Source organism: Eretmochelys imbricata, chromosome 4 (assembly GCF_965152235.1).
Source record: "Eretmochelys imbricata isolate rEreImb1 chromosome 4, rEreImb1.hap1, whole genome shotgun sequence".
Lineage (NCBI taxonomy): Eukaryota > Metazoa > Chordata > Testudines > Cheloniidae > Eretmochelys > Eretmochelys imbricata.
In genome coordinates, this window is record NC_135575.1 from 47,247,300 (window position 1) to 47,273,899 (window position 26,600).

The following is a 26,600-nucleotide window of genomic DNA, read 5'->3' on the forward strand; positions in this document are numbered from 1 at the left end:
CCAACTATACTCTAAACAAGAGACCACCATTAATTGCAATTCACTCGCAGAACAGCCCCTTTATTTTGGGTGCTGGCCCTTTAACCAGGTGGGCTGCGGGAGGGCAGCAGCAGTACTTCCGTGTGGCCACACGATGTCGCCCTTATACAACCGCTCCCTCATCCCCGTTCCAGATCTTTCTCGAACTCATGTCGGTCGGAGCCGCCTCAGCCCGAGTCTGTCCGGAAAGTGCCGAAGGTCCACCGGGGTCTCGCGCAGTCCCCGCCAGAAGGCGCAGCGCGCTTGCGCAGAGCAGAGTAACTGCCGGTTGGTGGCTGGTGCTCCGCAGTGGGGAGCGCGACGGGTAGGGACTGAAAGCCGGTGCCGGTAGCCGAGACCGCTGCAGCGACAGGCCCGCGGGGAGCGGAAGGCACCGGGCGCAGTCATGTCTGTGGTCGGCATCGACTTGGGCTTCCTCAACTGCTACGTCGCGGTGGCGCGGAGCGGCGGTATCGAGACCATCGCCAATGAGTACAGCGACCGCTGCACCCCGTGAGTACCGGCCCCGTCCCCCGCCCGCTGCACGCCGTGCGTGCCGGGCCTCTCTGGCGGGTACCGGTGCGGCCCCCGTCCCCCACTCAGTGCACACACCCCCCGCCCCGAGGACCGAGCGCGTCAGCGTGTGGCTCCGGAGGGGGCCCCGACAGTCGTTTTGAGAAGCCGCGGCGCGCAGATCCCCGTTCGCTTCCCCTGCCGGACAGAGCCCCCCTCTTGCCCCGGGGCCTGGAACAGGTCCTTCTCAGCCCCCGGGGGAGCGGAGCCGAGGAGCGCGGGGAGGCGGGTAGTGGCAGCGGGTGCGTGTGTCCGTGCCTGGGATCTGCCGGAGCAGCGGGATATCAGTGGCAGGATTAGGTCCTGCTCATTCATCCTCTTCCCTTCATACTCCCAGTCGCCGCCTTCTCTGCGCTCTTTTCCCTGCCTCCCACCTTTGTGACAGGCTAGCTGATGATGATTTGTGGGGTGGGGGTTCTGTTCAAGTGATATTTCTTGGTTATCTTCTCCGGTGCCCGGGAGGTGATAGGAAACCATTTTATAACCTCCTTTATGCCGAAGGAGGCCTTTTCTGAGGCCCAGTGGAATTTCTCTGCCCTCTGATACTTCGGGATTTGGTCAGTGACAGTGAAGATCTCATTCAAACAGATGGGTTTATGCACAATTCACATTGCAGTGGTTTGCGGTGTTCAGAAGCTATTCCACTAAGAGCAGATGATGGGGTGAGTATGAGGGACTGGAGAAGATGGAAGAGGACGTTGTCTGAAGGAGGATAAAAGAGGATGGCATGAAGAGTCTTTCCCCCCATACCCTCCCAAAAAATCTTGTTCCTACTTGTTCTGCTGCTTCCTCTGCTGGCTGTGAAATATTGAGGTTTCTGGCAAGGGGGGATGGACTATGTGATGGGACATGCGAGAGGAGATGGAGATTTGCCTCCTCTGTTTCTATGGGATACAACCAGGACTTTAAGTGAGCTTCAGCTGTGGGTAATCTACTAGAAACCAGGAATTCATGTAAAAGGCTCGTAAACTGTACTTCTTGAATAGTGCATGCTCATTTGTAAAAAGATTCCAGACCCATAAATAGCAACTAAAGTAAACTTTGCTCCTCCCAGAGAAATCTGTACTGAGTATAGTATTTTACTATTTTATCTCTCGGGAATAAATGTGTTTTACTTTGCCCAATATTTATTTGTATATAAAAAGGATTTAGTCTATAAAAAAATAAAATACCAAATACTGAAACACACTGGTTAATGTGTCTAAGACGTTAACAATGAAGACACGTTGCTTTAAATGCCACAATGTATTGTCTGATATTTCCACTCTATTCTTTGTTTCCAAAATTTTCAGTAAGGAACTCGGTGGTGGTGTTTTTTTGTGAGCACCAAAATTTTGATACCTATTTTGAAACTTGTGCCAGAGACCATTCTTCATAGGCAGTCCTGTCTTGAGACTACTCCAAAAAATCCCCAAATATTAAGTATATTCTGATCCATCTATTTTAGACTACCACTTTTGCTTTACAGCTGTTTTCGGAGTACATTCTTTGCATATGCACTTCAGACATTTCAATGTATTTAGTTAGCCTTTTAGTATATCAGATGAAATAATATACAAAATTTAGCTGTTTTCAAACTGACCAAAGCAAGAGGAAACATAGCTTGTGCTTTGATACTTGCATGCAGCATGATGCTTTATAAAAATCATTAAACAGCTCCTCTTTTTGTCTAGGTATTGAAGGACTTGTGGTATTTATCTTGACTTTTCACATTTGAGACTAAGCCCTAATACAATCTAATGAGGCTTTAGGAAGAGAATTAATTTTGTCTTTTTTTTGAAGTAGCATGAGTTATTGTTCTGGACATAAATGTCAAACAAGCAATTTTTACTTTGCATAGGAGCACTAAGTCTTATCAAGCCAATATGGCCTTGTTTAGACTGGTATTTAGAAAGGTGTACCTAGATTAGTAAAGCCCGGGTAAGCTCCAAGAAACTCTGTAAATGTCTAGGTTTTGCCTAGATCAGGATTTAAAGACATGGAGTTAACAAGTTAGATAACACATGCAAACTAAATATGTTCTTTAGCTATGTCTGCACATTGCCAATTAACTTGAGGTAGTTAACAGCTTCATAAACTAGCTTGGACCTCCCCAAATATTTGTTCCAAGACACAGGTGTTTGTGGTCTACCCTAGGGATTAGCATGTGCTGACCCATGGTAAAGTCTTGTGCAAACAAGGCAGTGCAGACTTTAAAATGCATTTAGTTAGCACATGCTAGCTAGCAATGCATTTTTGAATCCTGGTGCAGGAAAAGCCACATTCTTCAACATGCTTAGGTCTAAGCTCTTCAGGCTGTGGTCATGGGAAAGATCCTTTTTTGCTTTAATTAGTAGCTTTTCTCAAATTTTTACTCCGTAATTTTGAGGAATCTTGATTGTTAGCATTCCTGCAGGGATCTTAATAAAGCTACTGCTCAATCCTTAAAGTTTCAATATGTGCACAACAGACAGTGTTTGAAAAATGCGCTTGCCAGTAGTGAGATGGTTGTCATGATTAAGGCTACGATTTAATCATGAGTATTTTTAGTAAAAGTCATGGACAGGTCATGGGGCCATGATTTTTTGGGTTTTTTGCCTGTGAGCTGTCCATGACTTTTACTAAAAATACTCATGATTGAATCTTGGGGGGCAGGGGACCCCTGCTTCATGGGAGGAACCCCTGGGGGCCTGCTGCCACTCTGGCCCCTGCCAAAAGGGGAGTCCCGGGGCAGAGGCGGGGGGGGGAGGGAACTCTGAGGAGCCCGCTGCTGCTCTGTTCATTCCTGGGGGGGGGGGGGTGGGAGAGGGTAGCCCTAGGGGGCCGCTTGAGCAGTCGGCCAGTGTGGCTGTCCCCCAGGCTGCCTGAGTAGCTGGCTCCGGGCCCAGCTGCTTGGGTGGCCCTGGGGTTAGCCACACTGGCTGCTGCAGAAGCGTGCCAGGAAGTGCTGCTGGGAACCGTCCAGCTCCCACCCACTCCCTCTGGCAGTGTCTTCTATTTGCAGGTTAGGCTCTGCCAGGTCGAGTGCCCCTGGTGGTGGCCAGCAGCTCTGCAGCCCATTTCTGCACAAATTTTGCATTGCCCTGCAGTACAGAATTCCCACAGGAGTACAGTAACTCCTCACTGAACTTTATAGTAATGTTCTTGAAAAATACAACTTTAAGCAAAATGATGTTAAGCGAATCCAATTTCCCCATAAGAATTAATGTAAGTAGGGGGGTTAGGTGCCAGGGAAATCGTTTTCGCCAGACAAAAAACTGTGTGTGTGTATGTGTATATATATATACACACACACTGTAAGTTTTAAACAATTTAATACTGTACACAGCAATGATGTTTGTGAACCTTGGTTGAGGTGGTGAAGCAAGAGGGTGGGATATTTCCCAGGGAATGCCTTACTGCTAAATGTTCTAGCATTTGGCTTAGCCATCAAGGGTTAACACGTTGTTAATGTATTCTCACACTCTACAAGGCAGCACAGGAGCCAGCTCTGTGGGTACTCCGGGGCTGGAGCACCATGGGGAAAAATTGGTGGGTGCTCTGCACCCATTGGCAGCTCCTCGCCCCGCCCCCTGCCCCAGCTCACCTTCGTTCTGCCTCTGCCCCTGGGCGTGCCGCTGCGTCCTGCTTTTCCCCCCTCCCTCTCAGTGCTTGCGCCATGAAACAGCTGTTTCATGTGGCAAGCCTGGAAGGAGGGGGGACACGGCGGGCTTGGGGCAGGGGGTGGGAATTCGGGGAGGGGTCCAATAGGGGCGGAGTTAGGGCGGGGACTTTGGGGCAGGGGTGGAGTAGGGGCAGGGGTCGGGTGACCGCGAGCACCCACTGGCACAGAAAAAAGTTGGGGCGTGTGCAAGGCAGCGCGAATGGAGGGAGGGGAGTCAGCATGGCAGACAGAGCACACCTGTGTGTGGGAGAGAGAGAGATGCACATTGCCCCTTTAAGTATGCTGTCCCCACTCTAAGTACACTGCCTTTTTAAATACAGTAATTCCTCACTTAACTTTGTTGTTACGATCCTGAAAAATGCAACTTTAAGTGAAACGATGTTAAACTAATCCAATTTTCCCATAAGATTTAATGTAAATGCGGGGGGTTAGGTTCCAAGGAAATTCTTTTTGGGGTAGACAAACGGCATTATATACAGTACAATACTGTGGTGGGGAGGTGCCCCAGGCTTACTCCACACAGGCACAGCCCGCTGCAGACAATGAGGCAGGCAAGTATGCTAGGAAGCACCTTGCGCAGCAGCAGCTTCCCCCCAGAAGAACAGGTGCTGACTTTGCCGGGGGATGCTCCAGGCCCGCTTCTTCCTGTCCCCGCTCCACTCCAGGCCCGCCTTTTCCCACCCCCACTCCACCTCCTCCCTGGAAGATGCCGCATCCCCATTCCTCCCCCTTTGTCCCAGCAACTCTCTGCTTCCAAACAGCTGTTTGGCAGCACTTAGGACTTTCTGGGAGGGAGGGGAAGGAGCGGAGATGCAGTGCTTCCCTGCTCCTCCCTCTCCAGTGGCAGATTTAGAGTGAGTGGGGCCGTGTGCATTCTCTTATCTCCTTCCTCTCCCCATCCCGTTTTTCATTCTTTTTTTTTCTCCATTCTCCTCCTGGGGCTCAGGGCTGGGGGTGCAGGGTCTGGGAAGGAGTTAGGGGGCTGGGAGGGTGTTCAGGGTGGGGGGGGGGCAGGGGCCAGGAGGGAGTTAGGGTGCGGGAGGAGGCTCAGGGCTGGGGGAGGCAGGAGGTGCAGAGCACTTACCTGGGGCAGTTCCTGTTTGGTGCAGGGGATGTAGAGGTGGCTCCGTGCAGCGCAGCACCGCCCCCATGGCTGTGATTCTGGGAGTCATGATTCTGAGAGCTACTCTCCCTTCCCCCCTCACCCCATCCCCTGACCAGGCAGGGCCACCCAGAACACAGGGGCTTTAGGGGCTGCAGCTCTAAAGCCCCTTTCGGAATGCAGCGCTGTGAGCATGGGCCGGAGGACTCAGGAGGAGCAGGGGAAGCTGCGCAGCCAGCCGGCCGGAGAGAAGCAGCGCTTTCCCCTTCAAAGCTTCTCTTATCTCTGACCAGCTGGCTGCGCAGCTGCCCCTGCTCCTCCTGAGTCTCCGGCCCATGCTCTTGGGGCCACGTTCCAAAAGGGGCTTTAGAGCTGCAGCCCCTAAAGTCCCTGCGTTCTGGGTGGCCCTGCCTGGCCGGGGGTGGGAGGGGCAGCTTCCCCGCTCCCTCCCTCCCAGAAAGTCCTAAACACTTGGAGGGAGGGGGAGGAGGCAGAGAAGAGGAACTTGTGTAATGCTCCCTTGTAAAGTCGCTGTTCTTCCCCAGAATCCTACAAGCAGTGGACAGAGCAGGCAGCCAAACGACGTTATAAGGAAGCGTTGCACAACTTTAAATGAGCATGTTCCATAATGGAGTAGCGGTGTAACTTGGAAACAATGTTAAGTGGGAGGACATTAAGTGAGGAGTTACTGTATATCAGGAAGTTGAGACGGCAGCTGCGGCTAGCAAGCTCTCTCCGTCCCTCTCATGTTCCCACCCTCCTCTATATGGAGAAGGGGTAAATGGGGGGCAGGAGCACAGTGGAGGGGGACACTCCGACATTAGCCCCCTTCTTCTCTCCTCCCCCTGCACAGCAAGCAGGAAGCTCCAGGGAGCAGCTCCAAGCGGAGGGCAGGAGCAGCACATGGCAGTGTGGGGAGGGACAGCTGAACTGCCAACAATTGGTAGCCTGCTGGGCGGCTGCCACACAAGGAATTTGGGGGAGCGGGGAGCTGATAAGAAGGCTGCCGGTCCACTCTAGTTCCAAGCCTCCACCAGCTAGTTGCAATGGGCTGCTCTTCCTGCAAGCAGTGGACAAAGCTGGCAGCTGCCAAACAACATTATAAGGGAAAATTGCTCAACTTTAAATGAGCATGTTCACTAATTGATCAGCAACATAATAATGAAACAGCATTAACCTGGACAGCTTCAAGTGAGGTGTTACTGTACCATTGTCATAGAATCACAGAATATCAGGGTTGGAAGGGACCTCAGGAGGTCATCTAGTCCAACCCCCTGCTCAAAGCAGGACCAATCACCAATTAAATTATCCCAGCTAGGGCTTTGTCAAGCCTGACCTTAAAAACTTCTAAGGAAGGAGATTCTACCACCTCCCTAGATAACACATTCCAGTGTTTCACCACCCTCCTAGTGAAAAAGTTTTTCCTAATATCCAACCTAAACCTCCCCCACTGCAACTTGAGACCATTACTCCTTGTCCTGTCCTCTTCTACCACTGAGAATAGTCTAGAACCATCCTCTCTGGAACCACCTCTCAGGTAGTTGAAAGCAGCTGTCAAATCCCCCCTCATTCTTCTCTTCTGCAGACTAAACTATCCCAGTTCCCTCAGCCTCTCCTCATAAGTCATGTGTTCCAGACCCCTAATCATTTTTGTTGCCCTTCACTGGATTCTCTCCAATTTATCCACATCCTTCTTGTAGTGCGGGGCCCAAAACTGAACACAGTACTCCAGATGAGGCCTCACCAATGTTGAATAGAGGGATATGATCACGTCCCTCGATCTGCTCGCTATGTCGCTACTTATACGTCCCAAAATGCCATTGGCCTTCTTGGCAACAAGGGCACACTGCTGACTCATATCCAGCTACTCGTCCACTGTCACCCCAGGTCCTTTTCCACAGAACTGCTGCCGAGCCATTCAGTCCCTAGTCTGTAGCGGTGCATTGGGTTCTTCCGTCCTAAGTGCAGGGTCCTGCACTTATCCTTATTGAACCTCATCAGATTTATTTTGGCCCAATCCTCCAATTTGTCTAGGTCCCTCTGTATCCTATCCCTGCCCTCCAGCGTATCTACCACTCCTTCTAGTTTAGTATCATCCGCAAATTTGCTGAGAGTGCAATCCACACCATCCTCCAGATCATTTATGAAGATATTGAACAAAACCGGCCCCAGGACCGACCCCTGGGGCACTCTACTTGACACCGGCTGCCAATTAGACATGGAGCCATTGATCACTACCCGTTGAGCCCGACAATCTAGCCAACTTTCTACCCACCTTATAGTGCATTCATCCAGCCCATACTTCTTTAACTTGCTGACAAGAATACTGTGGGAGACCGTGTCAAAAGCTTTGCTGAAGTCAAGATACAATACATCCACTGCTTTCCCTTCATCCACAGAGCCAGTAATCTCATCATAGAAGGCGATTAGATTAGTCAGGCATGACCTTCCCTTGGTGAATCCATGCTGACTGTTCCTGATCACTTTCCTCTCATGTAAGTGCTTCAGGATTGATTCTTTGAGGACCTGCTCCATGATTTTTCCGGGGACTGAGGTGAGGCTGACTGGCCTGTAGTTCCCAGGATCCTCCTTCTTCCCTTTTTTAAAGACTGGCACTACGTTAGCCTTTTTCCAGTCATCTGGGAGTTCCCCCGTTCGCCACGAGTTTTCAAAGATAATGGCCAATGGCTCTCCAATCACAGCCGCCAATTCCTTTAGCACTCTCGGATGCAACTCGTCCGGCCCCATGGACTTGTGCACGTCCAACTTTTCTAAATAGTCCCTAACCACCTCTTTGTCCACAGAGGGCTGGCCATCTGCTACCCATGCTGTAATGCCCAGCGCAGCAGTCTGGGAGCTGACCTTGTTAGTGAAGACAGAGGCAAAAAAAGCATTGAGTACATTAGCTTTTTCCACATCCTCTGTCACTAGGTTGCCTCCCTCATTCATTAAGGGGCCCACGCTTTCCTTGGCTTTCTTCTTGTTGCCAACATACCTGAAGAAACCCTTCTTGTTACTCTTGACATCTCTTGCTAGCTGCAGCTCCAGGTGCGATTTGGCCCTCCTGATTTCATTCCTACATGCCCGAGCAATATTTTTATACTCTTCCCTGGTCATATGTCCAACCTTCCACTTCTTGTAAGCTTCTTTTTTATGTTTAAGGTCCGCTAGGATTTCACCGTTAATCCAAGCTGGTCGCCTGCCATATTTACTATTCTTTTGACACATCGGGATGGTTTGTTCCTGTAACCACAACAGGGATTCCTTGAAATACAGCCAGCTCTCCTGGACTCCTTTCCCCTTCATGTTAGTCCCCCAGGGGATCCTACCCATCCATTCCCTGAAGGAGTCGAAGTCTGCTTTCCTGAAGTCCAGGGTCCGTATCCTGCTGCTTACCTTTCTTCCCTGTGTCAGGATCCTGAACTCAACCAACTCATGGTCACTGCCTCCCAAATTCCCATCCACTTTTGCTTCCCCCACTAATTCTTCCCTTTTTGTGAGCAGCAGGTCAAGAAAAGCTCCCCCCCCCCCCGCCCCAGTTGGCTCCCCTACACTTGCACCAGGAAATTGTCCCCTACGTTTCCAAAAACTTCCTGGATTGTCTATGCACCGCTGTATTGCTCTCCCAGCAGATATCAGGAAAATTAGTCACCCATGTCATGTCGTTGTCCCTCCCCCTTAATCTCCTCTTTTCCAAGCATTGCATTGCTGGCTCATATTGAGGTTGTGACCCACCACAACTCCTAGATTCTTCTCAGCAGTGCTGCTGTCAAGCCAGTTTTCCCCCATTCTGTATTTGTGCATTTGCGGTTTTCTTCCCTAAGTATAGCACCTTACATTTGTCTTTGTTGAATTTCATTTTGTTGTTTATAACCCAGTTCTCCAATTTATCAAAATCCCTCTGAATTTTAGCTGTATCCTCCAAAAGTATTGGCAATCCCCCTCTCCTCAGCTTTGTGTCATTTCCAAATTTGATCAGTATGTCCTCTGTACAGCGGGTTCCTGGTATACGTCAGGGTTGTGTTCTTGAAAAGGGTGACGGATACTGAAACGATGGATACCGGGGACCCGCTCGTAAAGCAGTGGCGTAGGCAGGAGGCGATATTTGGGTGGGCCCCAGGTGGATGGGCAATGATGGGGGAAGAAGGGGTAGGAGACATCTGGCTGCTTGTCCTCCCGTGTCGTCCCCCGTCATCCACCCCCCTGCCGGCCTTGGCCAGGGGCTTCCAGAAAAATGGGGGGCCCGGAAAAAATGTGCACACGCCAGTCGCTCTGCCCCCCCTCACTTGGGGCCTGCCCCACTCTGCCTGCCCGGTGCTCCTGCTGGGGTGCAGGGGCTTGGCCTGCTCCACCCGGCAGGGGAGCGGGACTGGGGCACAGGGGCTTGCTCCACTCCAGCCAGGTAACAGGGGTTGATGGCTTGGAAGCCCCTGCACCCTGACCTTGCTCCCCGGCAGGAGGGCTCGGCGAGCGGAGGGGGGCAAGCCCCTGACCCCGCTCTGTGGCTGGAGCACCAGTGCTGGGAAATCCTCCGTGCACCGGGCGGGCAGTGTGGGGCAAGCGCTGGGGTGGGAGCAGAGCCAGGACTGGGGGGGCCCTGGATGTTAAGTCGGTGGGCAACAGCCCACCTGTGGCTACGCATACCTATCGCATATCCCTTCATTTGCAACTTATCCGTTGTTTGCAGTACTGTACTATAGGCGGATCGGGACCGACATGAATCGGAACACGTTTCCCTTTTGATGAGCAGTGAATATGCGAAACAGATAAGGGGGAGATGTATACCAGAGACCCCGTGTATCTACATCCCAGTTATTAATAAAGATGTTAAACAACACTGGACCCAGAACAGATCCTCGTGGAACCCCACTTGCGACCTCCCTCCAATCCAACTTTGATTTTATTAAGTCTGTAGCTCTCTTAGTTGCAAAGATGTCCTAATAAATAATAACTAATGTGCTTACATTTTCCCAAGTTGATAGGGAGCTCCATTGTGTGCTGCTGGTCATGGCTTTCCTAACAAGCAAAGTGTGAAATTGATCAAATTAATAGCGCTAATTCTATTATTGCTGTTCAGAAGACATGGGATAGTGATGAAATTGACAACCATTTCACTTGGCTGTTTTGGGGAGGAAACTTTGAGCAGTATCTACTCCTGGGGGGATTATGTGCCAAAAAAATTAAAATTCTGCAAATTTTATTTGTCAAAATAATGCAGTATAATCACACCAGTTTCCATTGTTTTGGTAAGTTATTTAAACTACAATACAGAAAAAAGTCACAATAACCATTCATCATTTCCTAAACACATGAAAGTTAAGTTACAAATACTTGGTAACTAATATCCTACATTCCAATTATAATCCTGGATTTTAATTTAATTACATTACAGAACACCAAACGAGGGGAGGGGAACAGTAGAATGTCATTTTAAATTTCTCAGACTTTCATACATGACAGTCATACAATTTCGCTAATCATTGTCCTGGACCTAGCTGGGTACTTTGCAAAATGCTTTGTTCCGATTGTCCTGACATTTTATTGATTGCTTGGTAAATGTTTTATTTGCCCTCAAAAGTGTGTGTGTTTGTTTTTTTCAATGGCTAAGTAAAAATCTAACCCCATTGTGTCACTTTGGCACAGGAAAAAAGTGAGCACATAGATCTTCCCAGCTGATTCCTTTACTGTCATTTCTAAGGCTTTACATCACTCTGGCAATGTAGGGGGCCTTACATGAACAGCAATTGTTCAACATTAACAAAATGGTTTTTTTGGTTTTTTTTACAAAAACTATTTTCTTTAACTTAAAAACAAACAATTTTCAGTAACAGGATACTAATATTTAATTGTCTGTTCAGTTTTCAAGAAATTACATTTTATTAGGCAGGCAGGCTGCTACATTTCTGTCAGGGGGACAGAGCCTTCCTCCTGCATAACAAAAAGACCTACTCTTCTTCACGCCCCTTGAGCTGAATTATCAAGAGAGAGACAGAGTCTCTTTTCCTTGTTGGCCAGCCTCGCCCCCTCACGGTCTCCCCCGCGCCCGGCATGCACACCGAGCCACCCTCCCCGCACAATGATTTGCGTCTCTGAAGCTGCTCCAGGCACACTGAAACAGATGCGTTGCCAGGGAAGATTTCTTTTGGTTTTCTGCTCAGGGGGCATAAATATGCAGGCCATGTGAATTCTGCCCCCCCCCCCCACATAGGTGCAGAATTCTGTCAGGAATTTTCAGAAAGGAGTGCTGGGGTGGTTTATGGGGGAAGGGAACTGAAAGGACTGGTGGGGTTAGAATCATGGAGGCAACAATCGTTGGAAAGGCTGCAGAGACGTATGGAGCTCTAGTCCCCTCCCATGAGCCAGTGGCTGTTGGAACTTCAAATTTACCAGACACACATTAGCCAGGTATTGATACACAATACATAGTCCCTGGGTAGGCTTTGTGAACAGCACTCACCTAAGAAAACACGCAGGAGGTTGGTGGTACTTGGCCTTTTTGCCACTTCCATTCTCTGTTCCTCACTCTCAACCCACAGGGTCTGGATCCGTCAGATCCGCCTGTGGCTACTAAGTGTCTGAAGGTAAAAGTTCCCTCTTGTGCGGAGAACCAGTAGCCTTAATATTAAAAGCACTATTATAAACTCTTTAAAATAAGGATTTGCTATGAAAGTTCTCATATGATCTTCTAAAGCTGTAGTTCTGATGTGGTATCCTCGACCAAATGCTTATATCGCAAGGCTTGAAATCTGTGCTCAACAGCTAACCATTTGCAAATGAAAAATTCTGGTGAAGTACAGTTAAGATTCCCAGATCAATGCTTCTGCTATTGCTGTGGGAATTGCTGCTGTTGGAACTCCCTTTCTTGCTTTAAAATCCTGTTAATGAACAGCATGGAGGAGGAAGCATTTCCTCTTCAGCAGCCCCTCTTCATGGCAGGTCTGCTTCTTCTTCTCCTCTGGACAGCCTCTAATACACAGCCAAAGGGAACATGTTTTTTTTTTTTTTACTTTCTGACACCTTCCTCTCCCCATGGGGAGACCTGGCTTGCACATTGCCAGAGTAGCTTCTGACTTGACACTTCAAGTCCTATATAGCAGCCTGTTAATTAATGCTGCCTCTGTGGATAAAGGGAATTTTCTAAAATTTATGGCATGTCAGTACCATTAACCAGTCATAACTAACCTATGAAATGAAGTGCCTTGTAACTAGTCTACATGCATCTTAAGTCATCCTTGTATTAGATGGTCCTTTGTTGTATTTAATACATATTTTAGACTTAGTTCTTTATTATCATTAGGGTATATTGAACAGCATAAAATCAGCTTGCATGGAGGATGTATTGGGTGCTTTTTCAAAAGGATCAACTACTTCTGGTTTATAAACAATGAAAAGTAGTGCTGTACACAGAATGTACTTGTAGGATTTTGTCTGGGCTTAAATATTGCATACTGTGATACAGTCTCATATCAGAGAGTGCTGGGTATAGTCTCCAAGTGACAGTTCTCCACTTTGGGAGAGTCTAGAGGGGCCTGGAGGGAAACTATAGTATTGACACTCATGCACATTAAAGGATCAGATTGGGACTCTGAAACGTGGGTGTTCATAGATTTCAAAGGCTTCAAAGGACCATGTGATCATCTAGTCTGACCTCCTGTATAACACAGGCCATAGAACTTCCCCAAAAGAACTCTTAGAGCAGCAAGCATATCTTTTAGAAAAACATCCAATCTTGATTTAAAAATTGTCAGTGATAAAGGATCTATCACAACTCTTGGTAAATTGTTCCAATGGTTAATTACCCTCACTGTCAAAATGTACACCTTAATTCCAGGTTGAATTTTTGTAGCTTCAGCTTCTAGCCATTGGATCGTTCTCTGTTAGTGTCTCTGATGAGCCTGTTAATAAATATTTGTTCCCGATGTAGATACTTATAGACGGGGTTGGGCAAACTTTTTGGCCTGAGGCCCACATCTGGTTATGGAAATGGTATGGCAGGCCATGAATGCTCACGAAATTGGGGGTTGGGGTGCAGGAGGGGATGAGGGCTCCTGCTGGGGGTGCAGGCTTTGGGGTGGAGCCAGGAATGAGGGGTTTGGGGTGCAGGAGGGGGCTGGAGCAGAGGGGTTTGGATTATGGGAGGGGGCTCTGGGCTGAGGCAGGGAGTCTGGGAGGGGGTACAGGCTCTGGGCTGGGGGTGCAGGTTCCAGGGTGGGTCCAGAAATGAGGGGTTCAGGGTGCGGGAGGGGGCTCTGGGCTGGGGCAGGGGGTTGGAATGCAGGAGGGGACTCCAGGCTGGGGCAGGGGTTGGGGGGCTGAGGGCTTTGGGATGGGGGTGCAGGTTCTGGGTGGGGCCAGAAATTAGGGGTTTAGGGTGCGGGAGGGGGCTCTGGGCTGGAACCGAGGGGTTTGGAAGACAGAAGAGGGATCAGGGCTGGGGCAGGGGATTGGGGCGCAGGGGGAGGTCAGGGATGCAGGCTCCTGGCAGTGCTTACCTCAAGCAGCTCCTGGAAGCAGTGGCATATTCCTCCTCCACCCCCCACCCCACCCCACCCTACCCCCCGCTCCTATGTGGAAGCATGCCCAGGCGGCTCTGTGCACTGCCCTGTCTGCAGACTCCGCCCCTGCAGCTCCCATTGGCCGTGGTTCCCAGCCAGTGGGAGCTGCGGGGGGGGGGGGGGCGGCACTTAGGGCAGGGGAAACGTGTGGAGCCCCCTTACTGCCCCTATGTGTAGGAGCCAGAGGGGGGACATGCTGCTGCTTCCGGGAGCCTCGTGGAGCCATGGCACATGCAGAATGGAATAAGCCGCTGACCCGCTCCCTGGCGGGAGCTCGAAGACTAGATTAAAAGGTCTGATGGGCTGGACGTGGCCCGCAGGCTGTAGTTTGCCCCACTCCTGTTATAGATTGTAATCAAGTCATCCCTTAACCTTCTTTGTATTAAGATAAATAGATTGAGTTCCTTTAATCTGTCACTATCAGGCATGTTTTCTAATCCTTTAATCATTCTGGTGGCTCTTCTCTGAACCCTCTCCAATTATTCTGAATTGTGGGTACCAGAACTGGACTCAGCATTTCAGCAGCAGTTGCATCAGAGCCAAATACAGAGGGAAAATAACCTCTCTACTCCTACTTGAGATTCCCCTATTTATTCATCTCAGGATCACATTTGATTTCTTTGTGTGTTTGTATGTCTGTCTATATATCTGCCTTAGCTTCCCTTCTAAAGTAGGTTATTTATTTAACTACCATGGCCTTCTTCCTTAATGGGGATTGTGACTTTTTTTGAGCTTCTAGAAAGGATTATTGAATGATTTCCAATTATCATTCACATTTTTTTGATTAAATTCTGCCCCAGCTGATTTCTCATAATTCTTTTTGACTTTATGAAGTTGGCCCTATTAACACACCATATATATATTATTGGTATGGACTTCATTCTGCTTGCACAGTATGTATGTGATCAAGTCATGATCATTTGTACCTAAGCAACCATTAAAGTTAGTTCTCTGATCAGTTCCTCTTTGTCTGTTAGAACAAGGTCCAATAAAGAATTCCCTTGGGTTGGCTGCAACACTTTTTGAGTTAGAAAATTGTCATCTCTAGTGTCTCGAAATTCCAGTGATATTTTAGTACTGTTGCTGGCCTGCTGGGTTACCTGGAGCAAACTCCGTGCCTCAGTTTCCCTGCCTGCAAAATGGGGATGCTAATATTTACCTGCTTTGCAAAACACTTTGAGATCCTCTGATGAAAAGCACTATAAGAACTAGGTATTCTAATAAAATGCCACATAACATTTTCTATTACCCAAAATTATTTCCCTTCCTTCAGTTGTAAGTGTGCTGGTAGTTGATGCCCAACACCTAAAGGCTTCATGCTCCAGTAATAAAATATATTGTCTGTTTCAGCACATACTTTAAAGTGACTTTTAAAGAATTCCACAAAGTAATTTTAAGGAGCAGTTGATGGTCTTTTAAAAGTAGTTTTAGGGTTTTACTCTGGGGGGGGCGGAATTACACTTTTTTTCCTGACATTGTTTTCTGTCAAAGCTGAATATTTTTCTTTCTGTTATTATTTAGAGCTTGTATATCTCTAGGATCCAAAACCCGGGCCATAGGGAATGCAGCAAAAAGCCAGGTAAATGGATCTAAACATATTACTTTACAGGAATTTAGGCGATCTTTAAATTACTCATCTCCTGTTGAACTGTGAGGGAACTGGAAGTGTGAAGAAATCTGATATATTGTTTCATGTTTTAACTCAAAATATATGCTTAAAATGTCCTTTCTTTTGTTACCAATTATTACTAAATCAGAGGCTGTACTCCCTTCTGTTAAAACTAATTGAAATATTGCCTCTGGTTAATTCTTGATTATTTTTTTTTTCTTTTTAGAGGAAAGACAGGGAGAAATGTAGGACTTTGTCTACTCACCAATGAAGAATAAGAAACATCCCTTAGTTGGGGGAGGAGAATGGGTATAGGCTCAAGTCTTCAATTATCGAAGAATGTTAGCATTCATTAAGAAAAGTTTCTGTCCCTTATAGTTTGAAAATGAAAACAGAAGCAGTGCTGTCTTTCTGAATTTACGGACACAACACAAGTGTTTGTGCCGCTGCTAGTAGGTTTCCCAGACAATATAGTGAAATTCAGACGCGTCAATTTCACTACCTCTGTTCAGAACTCTGGACAGCAGTAAAACTTGTGATCTTTGTAACTTCACTTTCTGCTGCTTGGGAAAACTAAGAACAGGAGCAAAGGCTGGGACTGGAGATCATCACTAGGAGGAATACCTAAAAAATGAGGACTGAATAGCAAAGATCCCTTGCAGCAGACTCGAGGGAGTGGAAATAATAACAGAGGATATCCCTTACCCTTTATATGCACATGCACCCTAGTCAGGAAGTTGTGGAGTAATAGGGAGAGAACTCTTTCTGTCTCTTCCCAGAAGGTGGGTAGTTAAATTTCAGATACTCTTACGTGATTAGCCAAAGGAATGGAGCCTTCAGGCATGTTCCAGGGGCAGGTAGACCCTCATTTTCAGCAGCCATGCACAGCTCACCAGTGCACAGCTCACCAGTACACAGCTAATGGACATTGCTGGAGATGGGGGCCCTTGTGTTTCACATTGGCTTCCAATTGTTAAGCTTAATTCTCAGGCTAGTAAATACAAGGTACACTTTCAAAGCCTGGAGTACAGTTGTAATTGAGTTAAAAATTCTGTATTTATTATAAAATGAGCAAGTTCTTTTGATGTGTGATGGATCAAAAAAGTCAGGCTTTAAAATCTGTGTTTTAAATCACTAGCCCAAAATATTGAGACAGTAGCTAAGGGGAAGGCTCATATAGAATTGGGATCTGAATTAAGCATTTTTTGGGTACTTTAAGCCCTGAAAATTACTAGACATTTAATTACCATATTTTAATAATATTGTTAAGATGGTTGTATGTAGTTCAGTCATTGTACTGGTACGTAATTAATTCACTGTCCAAATTGGGTATAACAGGAAGTTTCTTTTAAGATTGGGAAGGGGAAAACTAGTGAAATGAATACTGACTTAGACATGGAAAGTGGGTTTGAGTGTATTAATTGATCTCATAAATAAAGTGACATGCTTAATAACAGTTGTATTCAGTGGGAAGTGAGGAAAAGGATACATTGCTCAAATGCTGGAAGTTTGTGTTCATAGCAGGCCTCTAGTTTCTATTTTAAACTTTAAGCGACACTGAGATAGATAAAGCCATAATTTCTGTGTTTTCTGATATGCCTCTCATAGCAACGCATTTATCTTCCACAGATTGTCACAAATGTAAAGAATACGTTACATGGCTTCAAAAAAATGCATGGAAGAGCATTTGATGATCCTTACATACAAGGTGAAAGGGTCAGACTTCCCTTTGAGCTTCAAAAGATGTCAAATGGGAGTGTAGGACTGAAGGTGAGTTTTGCAGTTTCCATGCATACCTGCAGCTGCCATAATCTGTGTCGTTATTTTGACAAGCAAACAAAGATTCTTCTTCGAGTGATTGCTCATCTGTATTCCACAGTAGGTATGTGCGCTCGCCATGTGCACCGCTGCCAGAAGTTTTTCCCCTAAGAGTACCCATAGGGGAAGCACCGCTGCGTCCCCTGGAGTGGCGCCTCCATGGTGTGGTATAAGGGGAGCTGCACCCTTCCCCCAACCTCAGTTCCTTCTTGACGCCAGTGAAGGTGCATCGGAACTACTCTGCTCCAGCTTAGCTGTAGCTCGTCCCCAGAACTCTTCCGTTCACTTAGTGCTAGTACCTGTTGTTAGTTCTTTCAGCTAGAGTACCCAGGCTGAGGCATGCCCCGGGCTTCAAGTCATGCGACCCTTGTAGACGTTCTATGCCAAGAAGTGACCGCACGTGGATTGCCTGCGCTGTTTGGGTGAGACTCACATCGGTGACAGCTGTAAGATTTGTAGATCTTTTAAACCCCGAACAAAAGACAGACTCTGGGCCACTCTCATGGAGTCAGCGCTGACCCCGGCTCGGGCGTGCTGCGCCGATTCGGCTCCAGGCACCACAACTTCGGTGCGCAGCGACCCTTTGGTGCCTTCCACTAGCCGGCACTGCTCCCCATCTACGGGACACAAGAAGCCAAGGAAAGGCCTGTCGTCAGAGTGGCAGAAAAAGTAAGGGCAGAGGCTAGACCCATGTCGAGCAGCCCTCATTCCCATGGCCTCCGATGCATGTTGAGTGGAGTAGCCCGGCTGCGTCAGGTCAGGCCTCTCCGGATGCCTTCGACGCCAGAGGCCTTGCAGGCGGCTCGAGACATCATGACTGTACTGGTACTGGGGGTGCCGCTGGTGTCGGGCCCCTGCTCCAGAGGCAAACCGCCGCTGGGCTCCCTGCCATCGCCCCCAGCTCAGCTCAGATCTTGGTCAGGAGACTGCTCCCGACCACGCTTTCCGCCCAGTGATCGTTCGGGACGCAGTCCTTGTGAATTGCTGTCGACGTCCACTAGACTGTCTGGTTGGGTGCCATCCGAACGGGGTCGGACCCCGAGTCGTCGGGGTTACCGCAGTCGGTCATGGCACAGGCACCGTCACCACTCCCAGTCAAATTCCTGCTCTCGCTCCCCACCGAGACACCGCCCCCGCAACTCGAGGTGTAGATCGCCGGCACTGCGCTGTTGAAGTCCGCGCGTCGGAGCAGATTGCGGAGCAGCGGCTATGAGTGGTACTGCTCCTCTGCGTCGGGGTTGCAGTCTCGTGGACGCCATAGCTCCAGGCACCGCCGTTCCTCCCACGATAGTCAGGTCACTTGTCAGCCTGACCTCTGCTCGCAGCCACCCCTCCTTGGGTTAGCCAAGTCAAACCGACCTGCCGGTGCTGCAGCAAGGGCAGTGGCACAGGGCCCCGTGGCAAGGACAGTGGTACCAGTGGGCATGGTGGCCTCCGACGCAAAGCCAGGTGGGGGCTCGCTTGGTAACCAGAGCTTCAGAGGCACTGTCGGCCTCGCTCTCTAGGCCCCCGGGAGCTAAATCTGTGGGACATGCGTCCTCGGCGCCGCACCCGGAGTCCGACCAAGGGGTGGACTCTCTGGTGCCGGCAGAGACTCAGAGCTCTGTGACGGTCACCTCCTTCCCCGCTCTGGATGACACAGTTGCGGCTCCTCCACCCCGCAGGAGGATTTCAGGGCACACCAGGAGTTCCTGAAAAGGGTAGCATCGAGCCTTAACCTCCAAGCAGAGGAGATGGAGGGGCCCTGGGACTCTTTTTAATGTCCTATCCTCCCTGGTGCCGGGCCGGGTGGCAAACATTTTGAACACCTTGTGGCAAACGCCGGCTTCCCTGGCCCCCGTTTCAAAGAAGACAGAGCGCAAATATTTTGTACTCACCAAAGGGCATGAATACCTTTTATACCCACCCGGCACCTAACTCCCTGGTGGTCAAATCTGTGAATCAGAGAGAGAGACAGGGCCAACCAGCTCCCACGCCCAAAAATAAAGATTCAAGGAGTCTGAATACAGCTTCCTACCGAAAGAGTCCATCTGCAAGCTTCCAGCTGCAGGTGGCTAACCACCAAGCTCTCCTGAGCAGTTACGAATTTAACTTGTGGGGATCACTGCCAAAATTTGAGGGCTCCCTCCTGGAGTGAGACAAGAAAGAGATCAAGGCACTGCTGGAGGAGGGTGTGGCGGACACGGCTTACAGGTGGTGTCGGATGCGGCGGACACGGCTGCTCGATCCATGGCCTCGACGGTATCCATGCGGAAGACGACATGGCTCCTGCTGTCCGGGCTATCCACAGAGTCCTAGTCAATTATGCATCCCGTTTGATGGCAAGGCCCTGTTCGTAGAACGAACGGATGCCAGGCTGCATGGCATGAAGGATTCCCGCGCTACCGTGCAGACCCTGGGCCTTTATGTACCACTGGCTAAAGCCAAATTCAAGCCGCAGCAGGCCTCTGCCCAGGCTTCTCAGCTTAGATATGAGTTCACCTATAAGAGGTCTAAGGACCGGAAGGGGTGCTCTCAACAGTGGTCGCGTCCTGCCCTGCAACTTGGGCCCTCTAAGGGCAAGCAGGTGGGGAAAAAGGCGTTTTTGATGGGGCAATGGGGGGTACCCGGGCAACTGCCGAGGGGACTCCCCCTTCAATAAAGCTTCCCTTCCGCAATCGCTTGTGTGATTTCCTCGGAATGGTCACAACTAACCTCGGACCAATGGGTCCTCAACACCATCTCTTGGGGCTACATGCTGCAGTTTGTCTTGCCCCACCCAACCACCCCCTTCTCTGGTCTGGGGGACCCATCACATGTGGACCTGTTAGAGCAGGAGGTGGGCCAGCTCCTCAGTCTAGGAGCTGTGGAAATGGTGCCTGGGGGAGTTCAAGGGCAAGAGGTTTTACTCCTGTTATTTCCTTATCCCCAAGGCGAAAGGGGGGTCTCAGGCCTGTCCTGGATCTGCGGGACCTGAACCAGTTCATGGTCAAGCTCAAGTTCCGCATGGTCTCCCTGGACCCCAGGGATTGGTACACGGCCCTGGACCTGTAGGACGCGTATTTCCATATTCATATATTCTAGGGGCACAGGCGTTTCCTCCAGTTCTTAGTGGGGCAAAACCACTATCAGTTCACGGTCCTCCCATTTGGCCTATCCATTGCCCCCAGGGTGTTCACGAAGTGTATGTCGGTGGTAGCAGTCTGCCTCAGGTGCCGGCAAGGTCTAGATCTTCCCCTACCTGGACGACTGGCTGGTCAAGGGCAGCTCCTGGTCACAGGTGCCTGGACCACATGACGCTCCTTTTGTCCACTTGTGCCAACCTGGGTCTGTTGGTAAACGAGGCCAAGTCAACATTAGTTCCAGTCCAGCGCATAGAATTCAGCAGGGCGCTCCTGGACGCCTCGACGGCCACGGCCTCCCTCCCACCGGGCAGGTTCAAGACCCTGAAAGGGCTAATCGCCTCGGTCTTGAAATTCCCTGTGACACCTCCAGGGCGTGCCTACAGCTCCAGGGCGTGCCACGCCAGACTCCAGATGAGGCCCCTCCAACTTTGGTTGGCCTCACAGTTCTCCCAGGCCCGAGACAGTATGGACAAAGTCCTCACCATGCCCGACCCGGTGATCGCCTCCCTACGGTGGTGGTCCTCCCCGAGCAACGTGCTCCAAGGGTTCCCCTTCAGGGACTCGGCCCTGTCACTGGAGCTAATGTCTGACGCGTCTGACCTGGGTTGGGGGGCCCATCTGAGGATAGTTCAGACTCAAGGGCTGTGGTCGACCACAGAGTTGTCCCTCCACACAAATGTCAGGGAGTTCAGGGCGGTAGGCCTGGCGTGTGTGGCCTTTCCGCTCACGCTTACAGGGCAAGATAATCCGGGTCCTCACGAACAACACGGCCTCGATGTTTTACATCAACAGGCAAGGTGGGACCCGGTCTTCAGTTCTCTGCCAAGAAGCCCTCAGGCGCTGGGATTGCTCCAGGCGGGGTTTGGGACGGGGTGCTATCTCGGATGCCTTCCTCCTGCCGTGGTCAAGCCAGCTTCTCTATGCCTTCCCTCCGTTCCCCCTCATCAGCAAGGTCCTAGAGAATGTGAAGTTAGACAAGGCATGGGTCATTTTAATTGCCCCGGCTTGGTCCTGGCAGCATTGGTACGGGACTCTCATGAGCCTAGTGGTCGCCCTGCCGTGGCCATTGCCTCTCTGCCCAGACTTGCTTTCCCAGAACCAAGGCCGTCTTCTTCACCCCAACTTAGAGGCTCTCCACCTCACTGTATGGCTGCTCAATGGCTAGGCAGGAAGGAGCGGGCATGTTTGGAAGGGGTCCAACACGTCCTCCTGGAAAGTCAGCAGCCATCCACACGCTGAGCCTACTTGGCAAAGTGGTCCAGTTTGTCCAGGTGGGCTGTCGAGCAGGGTGTTTCCCCAATGGCTGCCCCGATTCATCTTATCCTGGATTACCTCCTCCACCTTAGGAACCAGGGCCTGGCCCCCTTCTCGGCCAGGGTGCACCTGGCGGCCATATCGGCCTTCCATCTGCCGGTGCAGGGTCGTAAAGTGTTCTCCCATACTTTGACCGGACGGTTCCTCAAGGGATTGGACTCTCTTTTCCCATATGCTAGGCCCTCTGTCCCAGAGTGGAATCTGAACTTCGTGGTGTCCTGTCTCACAGGACCCCCCTTCGAACCCGTGGCCATGTGCTCCTGGTCTCATCTTTCATGGAAGGTGGCCTTCCTCGTTGTCATGTCGGCCAGGCGGGTATCGGAGCTCAGGGATCTGACCTCTGGACCCCCGTACACATTTTTTCACAAGGATAAGGTCCAGTTCTGCCTATACCCCACGTTCCTCCCTTAGGTGGTCTCCACCTTTCACATGGGCCAGGACATCTTCCTGCCTGTCCTCTGCCCCAAGCCTCACAAGTCCAATGAGGAACGCCTCCTTCACGTGCTCGATGTGCCTAGGACACTGGCTTTCTACCTGGAACGGACTAAGCCATTCAGGAAGTCTTCGCAACTGTTTGTTGCTTCGGCTGAGCGCATGAAGGGGCGGTCGTTCTCCACTCAGCGCCTCTCTCGCTGGATCACCTCATGCATCCGCACCTGTTACAATCTGGTAGGAGTTCCGCCGCCGCCGATGGTAAAGGCGCACTCGACATGGGCACAGGCCTCGTCAGCTGCCTTCGTGGCCCACGTCCCAATTCAAGACATCTGTAGGGCTGCTGCCTGGTCCTCTGTTCACACGTCCACCTCACACTATGCGATCGTCTCCCAAACCAGGGACGACGACGGGTTCGGTAGAGCTGTACTCCATCCCAGGAATCTGTGAACTCCTACCCACCTCCAAAAGATATAGCTTGGAATCACCTACTGTGGAATACACGTGAGCAATCACTTGAAGAAAAAAAGACAGTTACCTTTTTCCGTAACTGGTGTTCTTCAAGATGTGTTGTTCATGTCCATTCCACATCCCACTCTCCTTCCCCTCTGTCGGAGTTGTCCGGCAAGAAGGAACCGAGGTTTGGGGGAGTGCGCAACTCCCCTTATATCGCACCATGGAGGCGTCACTCCAGGGGGTGCAGCGGTGCTCCCCCTATGGGTACTGCTAGGGGGAAAACTTCTGGCACTGGTGCACATGGTGAGCATGTACACCTACTGTGAAATAGACATGAGCAACACATCTCAAAGAACACCAGTTACGGAAAAGGGTAACTGTCTTTTCTGCTTGACTGTACTTCACTTCTCAAATGAAATTACTTCACTGAGCTTTCTATTTTAATTTTCTTAAATTCTATAAAGAAGGCTCTGGTTATATGCATATCTATCCAACCTGCGGGAGGGAAGGAAAGGAAGAGTTTTGCTTCGAGTGCTTGTAAATGTCGATTTCAATCAGGGGTGTGTGTGTGCGTGCACGCGCTTTCACAGCAGCCATAAGATTTTTCCCTTAGCAGCATCTGTCGGGTTGACGTGGGCACCCCCTGGAGTTGCACTCAATATAGAGCCTTGCTGACCCCCATCCCTTCAGTTCCTTCTTACCACCTGTGACCGTTAGCTGAAAAGTCCCATATCTCTTGCCTTGGCAAGTGCCGTTAGCAGTGTCCATTGTACAAAGTTGTTTATCTCTTAGTATAGTTAGTATTAGTGTTAAGGTTTCTTCTTTGGGGGTCCCCCCCATTGGTTCCCCAGCACCGTGGCATGCTGCGGTCCCCCGGGTTTAATACTTGCGAGGTCTGCGGTAAACGCATTCCCAAAAGCAACCCGCACACTTTATGCTTGCGGTGTCTCGGAGAGAGTCACCAGAAAGACCAGTGCAGGATGTGTTGCGGGTTTCCCCCTAGAACTTTGAAAGACAGGGATTAGTGTCTCAAAGTTCTGCTGATGGAGGCCACACTCCGGCCCCAGTCAGACCCTGGATCGGGGCACCCCATGCCTAGCACGTCCTCCTTGGTGCGGAGCACCCTGACGCCATCGTCGCAGGGTCTGGAGGAGGAAGGACTCCTCACGAGACTCTGGGCACCATCACGGCTCCTCCTGCATGCAGCTGGCGGGCAGGCACGGGTCACAATCACCAGCCAAAACCAAGGAGCTGGCCATTGTGGGACCCCGGTTGGCCCACAGGACTTCAGCCACTTTGCCCACGAGGGTCGCATCGACTCCTGCCCCGGTGCAGTTCAGTCCGGACCCGCCGTGCTCGCCAGGCCCTCGGAATAAGCAGCTGCAGTTCCTGTTGATCCCAGAGGCATTTAAGGTGGCACAGGACTTGTTGCGCCTCCTGGCACGGTTTTCCCCTCCCAGGAGGGATGAACCGCTGACATCAGCCTGCCCCGGAGTCCAGTCAAGGGGGAAGACAACCGTGCTGCTGTGGCGCTCACCATCTCTACAGCACCCCTGCGGCGCCAAAAGCTCAGGAGCGGGAGCCTAATCGGTCCCCTAGCTCCTGACGGTTGGTGCCTTGCAGCACAGCTCCTCCATGGTCTTCATTTTTGGAGACCTCTGATAGGAGTAGGAGCAAGAGGTCGAGGTCGCGAAGGGATCGGCATGCCTACGCAGCACTATGGCCTCTGCAGTGGCCCTTCTGGATGCCATGGACCTTCCACCAAAGCCAGGGACGAAGCCAGAGATCACATTCAGCAGCAGAGTTGGTAGCATCAGTTACCTTTATACTGCCTTCTGCCTCTCTGGAAGCTCCAACTCCGGCGCTGTCCAAGGTACCGTAGCTGGCCACCACGGTACCGCCGTAGCTCACGTCAACACAGTCAGCTTCGGCACCTTCGCCAGTACCATCAGCACCAACTGCTCCGGCACTGGTTTATGCCGTCCTGGCACCATGGGGCACAGCACTGTTCATTTTGGCACCAGCTCGGGAGCCCCCAGGCATCACAGGACCCCATGGGTATGGAAGGAAGGGAAGGGAACAGTCTCCCCTTATGAGGGTCTCTTCCTCCCCGGACGAGGCATTGGCAGGCACTTCTGTTGCCCCATCCCTGGAGGACAACAGGGTTCTGCAGCAGTTGCTGTGGCGGGTTGGTGGGTTGCCCAGGGCCTGGGCATTCAGGCAGAGGAAGTAGTGAAGGACACGGATCCCATGGTGGATATTCTTGCCCCCGTGGACCTGAATTTATCGCTCTGCCTCCAGTAAAGACTGTTACAACAAAGACTTTGTGGCAGACCCCAGCCTCATTGCCCCGACACCTAAGCGCAATGAAAGATGCTACTTTGTGCCGTCTGGGGGCTATGAGCACCTTTATACACACTCCACCAGATTCCCTGGTCGTGGACACTGCCAACCAGCATGAGCCTCCCCAAAGAACAGGGAGGTGAAAAGACTCGACCTTTTTTGGGAGTAAGGTCTAGTCCATTGGCAGTTTGCAGCTCCATATTTCTAATCAGTAGGCCATTGTCAGCAGTTACTGCTACAATTACATGCGGGGCAATGGAAAAGTTCACAGAGCTCCTGCCACAGGACTCCCATGGCGAGTTCTCAGCTGTGGTTGAGGAGGACAAGCTCATTTCCTGAACTTCGCTGCAGGCTGCTGTGGACGGGGCTGATGTGGCTACTTGGGTGATGGCTACCAGGGTTGCCATGAGAAGGGGCTCCTGGCTCTAGGTCTATCATATGAGGTCCAGCAGACCATTCAGAATCTAACCTTTGGGGGTTTGACTCTTTTCCAAAAAGGCAGATAAAAGGCTACATAGCCTGAAAGACTCGAGAGCCACCCTCAAATTGCTGGGCCTCCACACCGCCACCACGCAGGCATTTTAGGCTGCAACCTCCTCTGCGGTTCTACCAACCGCTGAACCAGCAGGGCGGTTCACGGAGGAGAAACAGGAGCGGCAGGAAGAAGCCACACCCGTCCTCAGGCCAGGGCTCTGGTCCACCCAAACCTTCATCTGGCCAGAAGCAGACCTTTTGAAGGTGCAAACGAGGACGGCGCACCAGTCCTTGGACTGGATGCAACCCGCCTTACCTTCTTGTCCTGACTGTCCCCTTTCTACCATATGTGGGCCTGTGTCACATCCAACATCTGGGCGCTCCGAATGGTAGAGAGGGGCTACTCCCTCCAATTCTCTGCCCTTCCACCCCCTTTCTCCGTCCCTCTTTAGGGACCCTTCTCACAAGCAGCTCCTCTACAGGAGGTGCACTTTTTCCTATCGCTGGGAGCAGTGGAAGAGGTTCCTCAGCAGCTGAAGGGCAAGGGCTTATATTCCTGGTATTTTCTAATACTAAAAGCCAAAGGTGAGCTCAGGTCCATCCTAGACCTGCGAGAGCTCAACAAGTTCATGAAGAAACTCAAGGTCTTCATGGTCTCTTTGGCCTCTGTCATCCCTTTCTTGGATCCAGGGGACTGGTATGCAGCCCTCGACTTGAAGGACGCATACTTTAATATAGTGATTACACCGTCCCACAGAAGGTACCTCAGGTCTGTGGAGAGCAATAAATACTGCCAGTTCACAGTCCTCCCGCTCGGCCTGTCAAAGAGAAAGATGCCTCATGTATTTACCAAGTGCAGGCGGCAGGTACAGGTGTTCCCATACCCCGACGACTGGCTGGTCAAGGCTGCTCCAGGGTCAAGTGGAGGCACAAGTTGACTTCATAAGAACAACATTCGTCAAACTGGGCCTTCTGAATGTGGTGAAATCGACTCTGTCCCCTTTTCAGCCGATAGAGTTCATAGGAGTGGTCCTGGACTTGACTCAGGCCAGGGAATACCTCCTGGAAGCGAGGTTTTAGGCCCTGACGACAACAGTCGAGGTCTCAGGCAGTTCCCACCACCACAGCAAGGAATTGCCTGGTCATATGGCCATACTTC

At 50.6% G+C, this 26,600-nt stretch overlaps 1 protein-coding gene across 1 annotated transcript in view; it reads left to right on the forward strand.

Annotated features, from left to right (window-relative positions):
• Window positions 1–281: 281 nt before the first annotated feature.
• HSPA4L (heat shock protein family A (Hsp70) member 4 like) overlaps window positions 282–26,600 on the forward strand; it is a 61,297-nt gene continuing 34,978 nt past the window's right edge. The window contains exons 1-3 of the mRNA XM_077815204.1: window positions 282–531; window positions 15,413–15,470; window positions 17,130–17,270. Of these exons, the coding sequence (XP_077671330.1) occupies window positions 425–531; window positions 15,413–15,470; window positions 17,130–17,270 (306 nt within the window). The 5' untranslated portion in view covers window positions 282–424. The remainder of the gene's footprint in view (window positions 532–15,412; window positions 15,471–17,129; window positions 17,271–26,600) is intronic.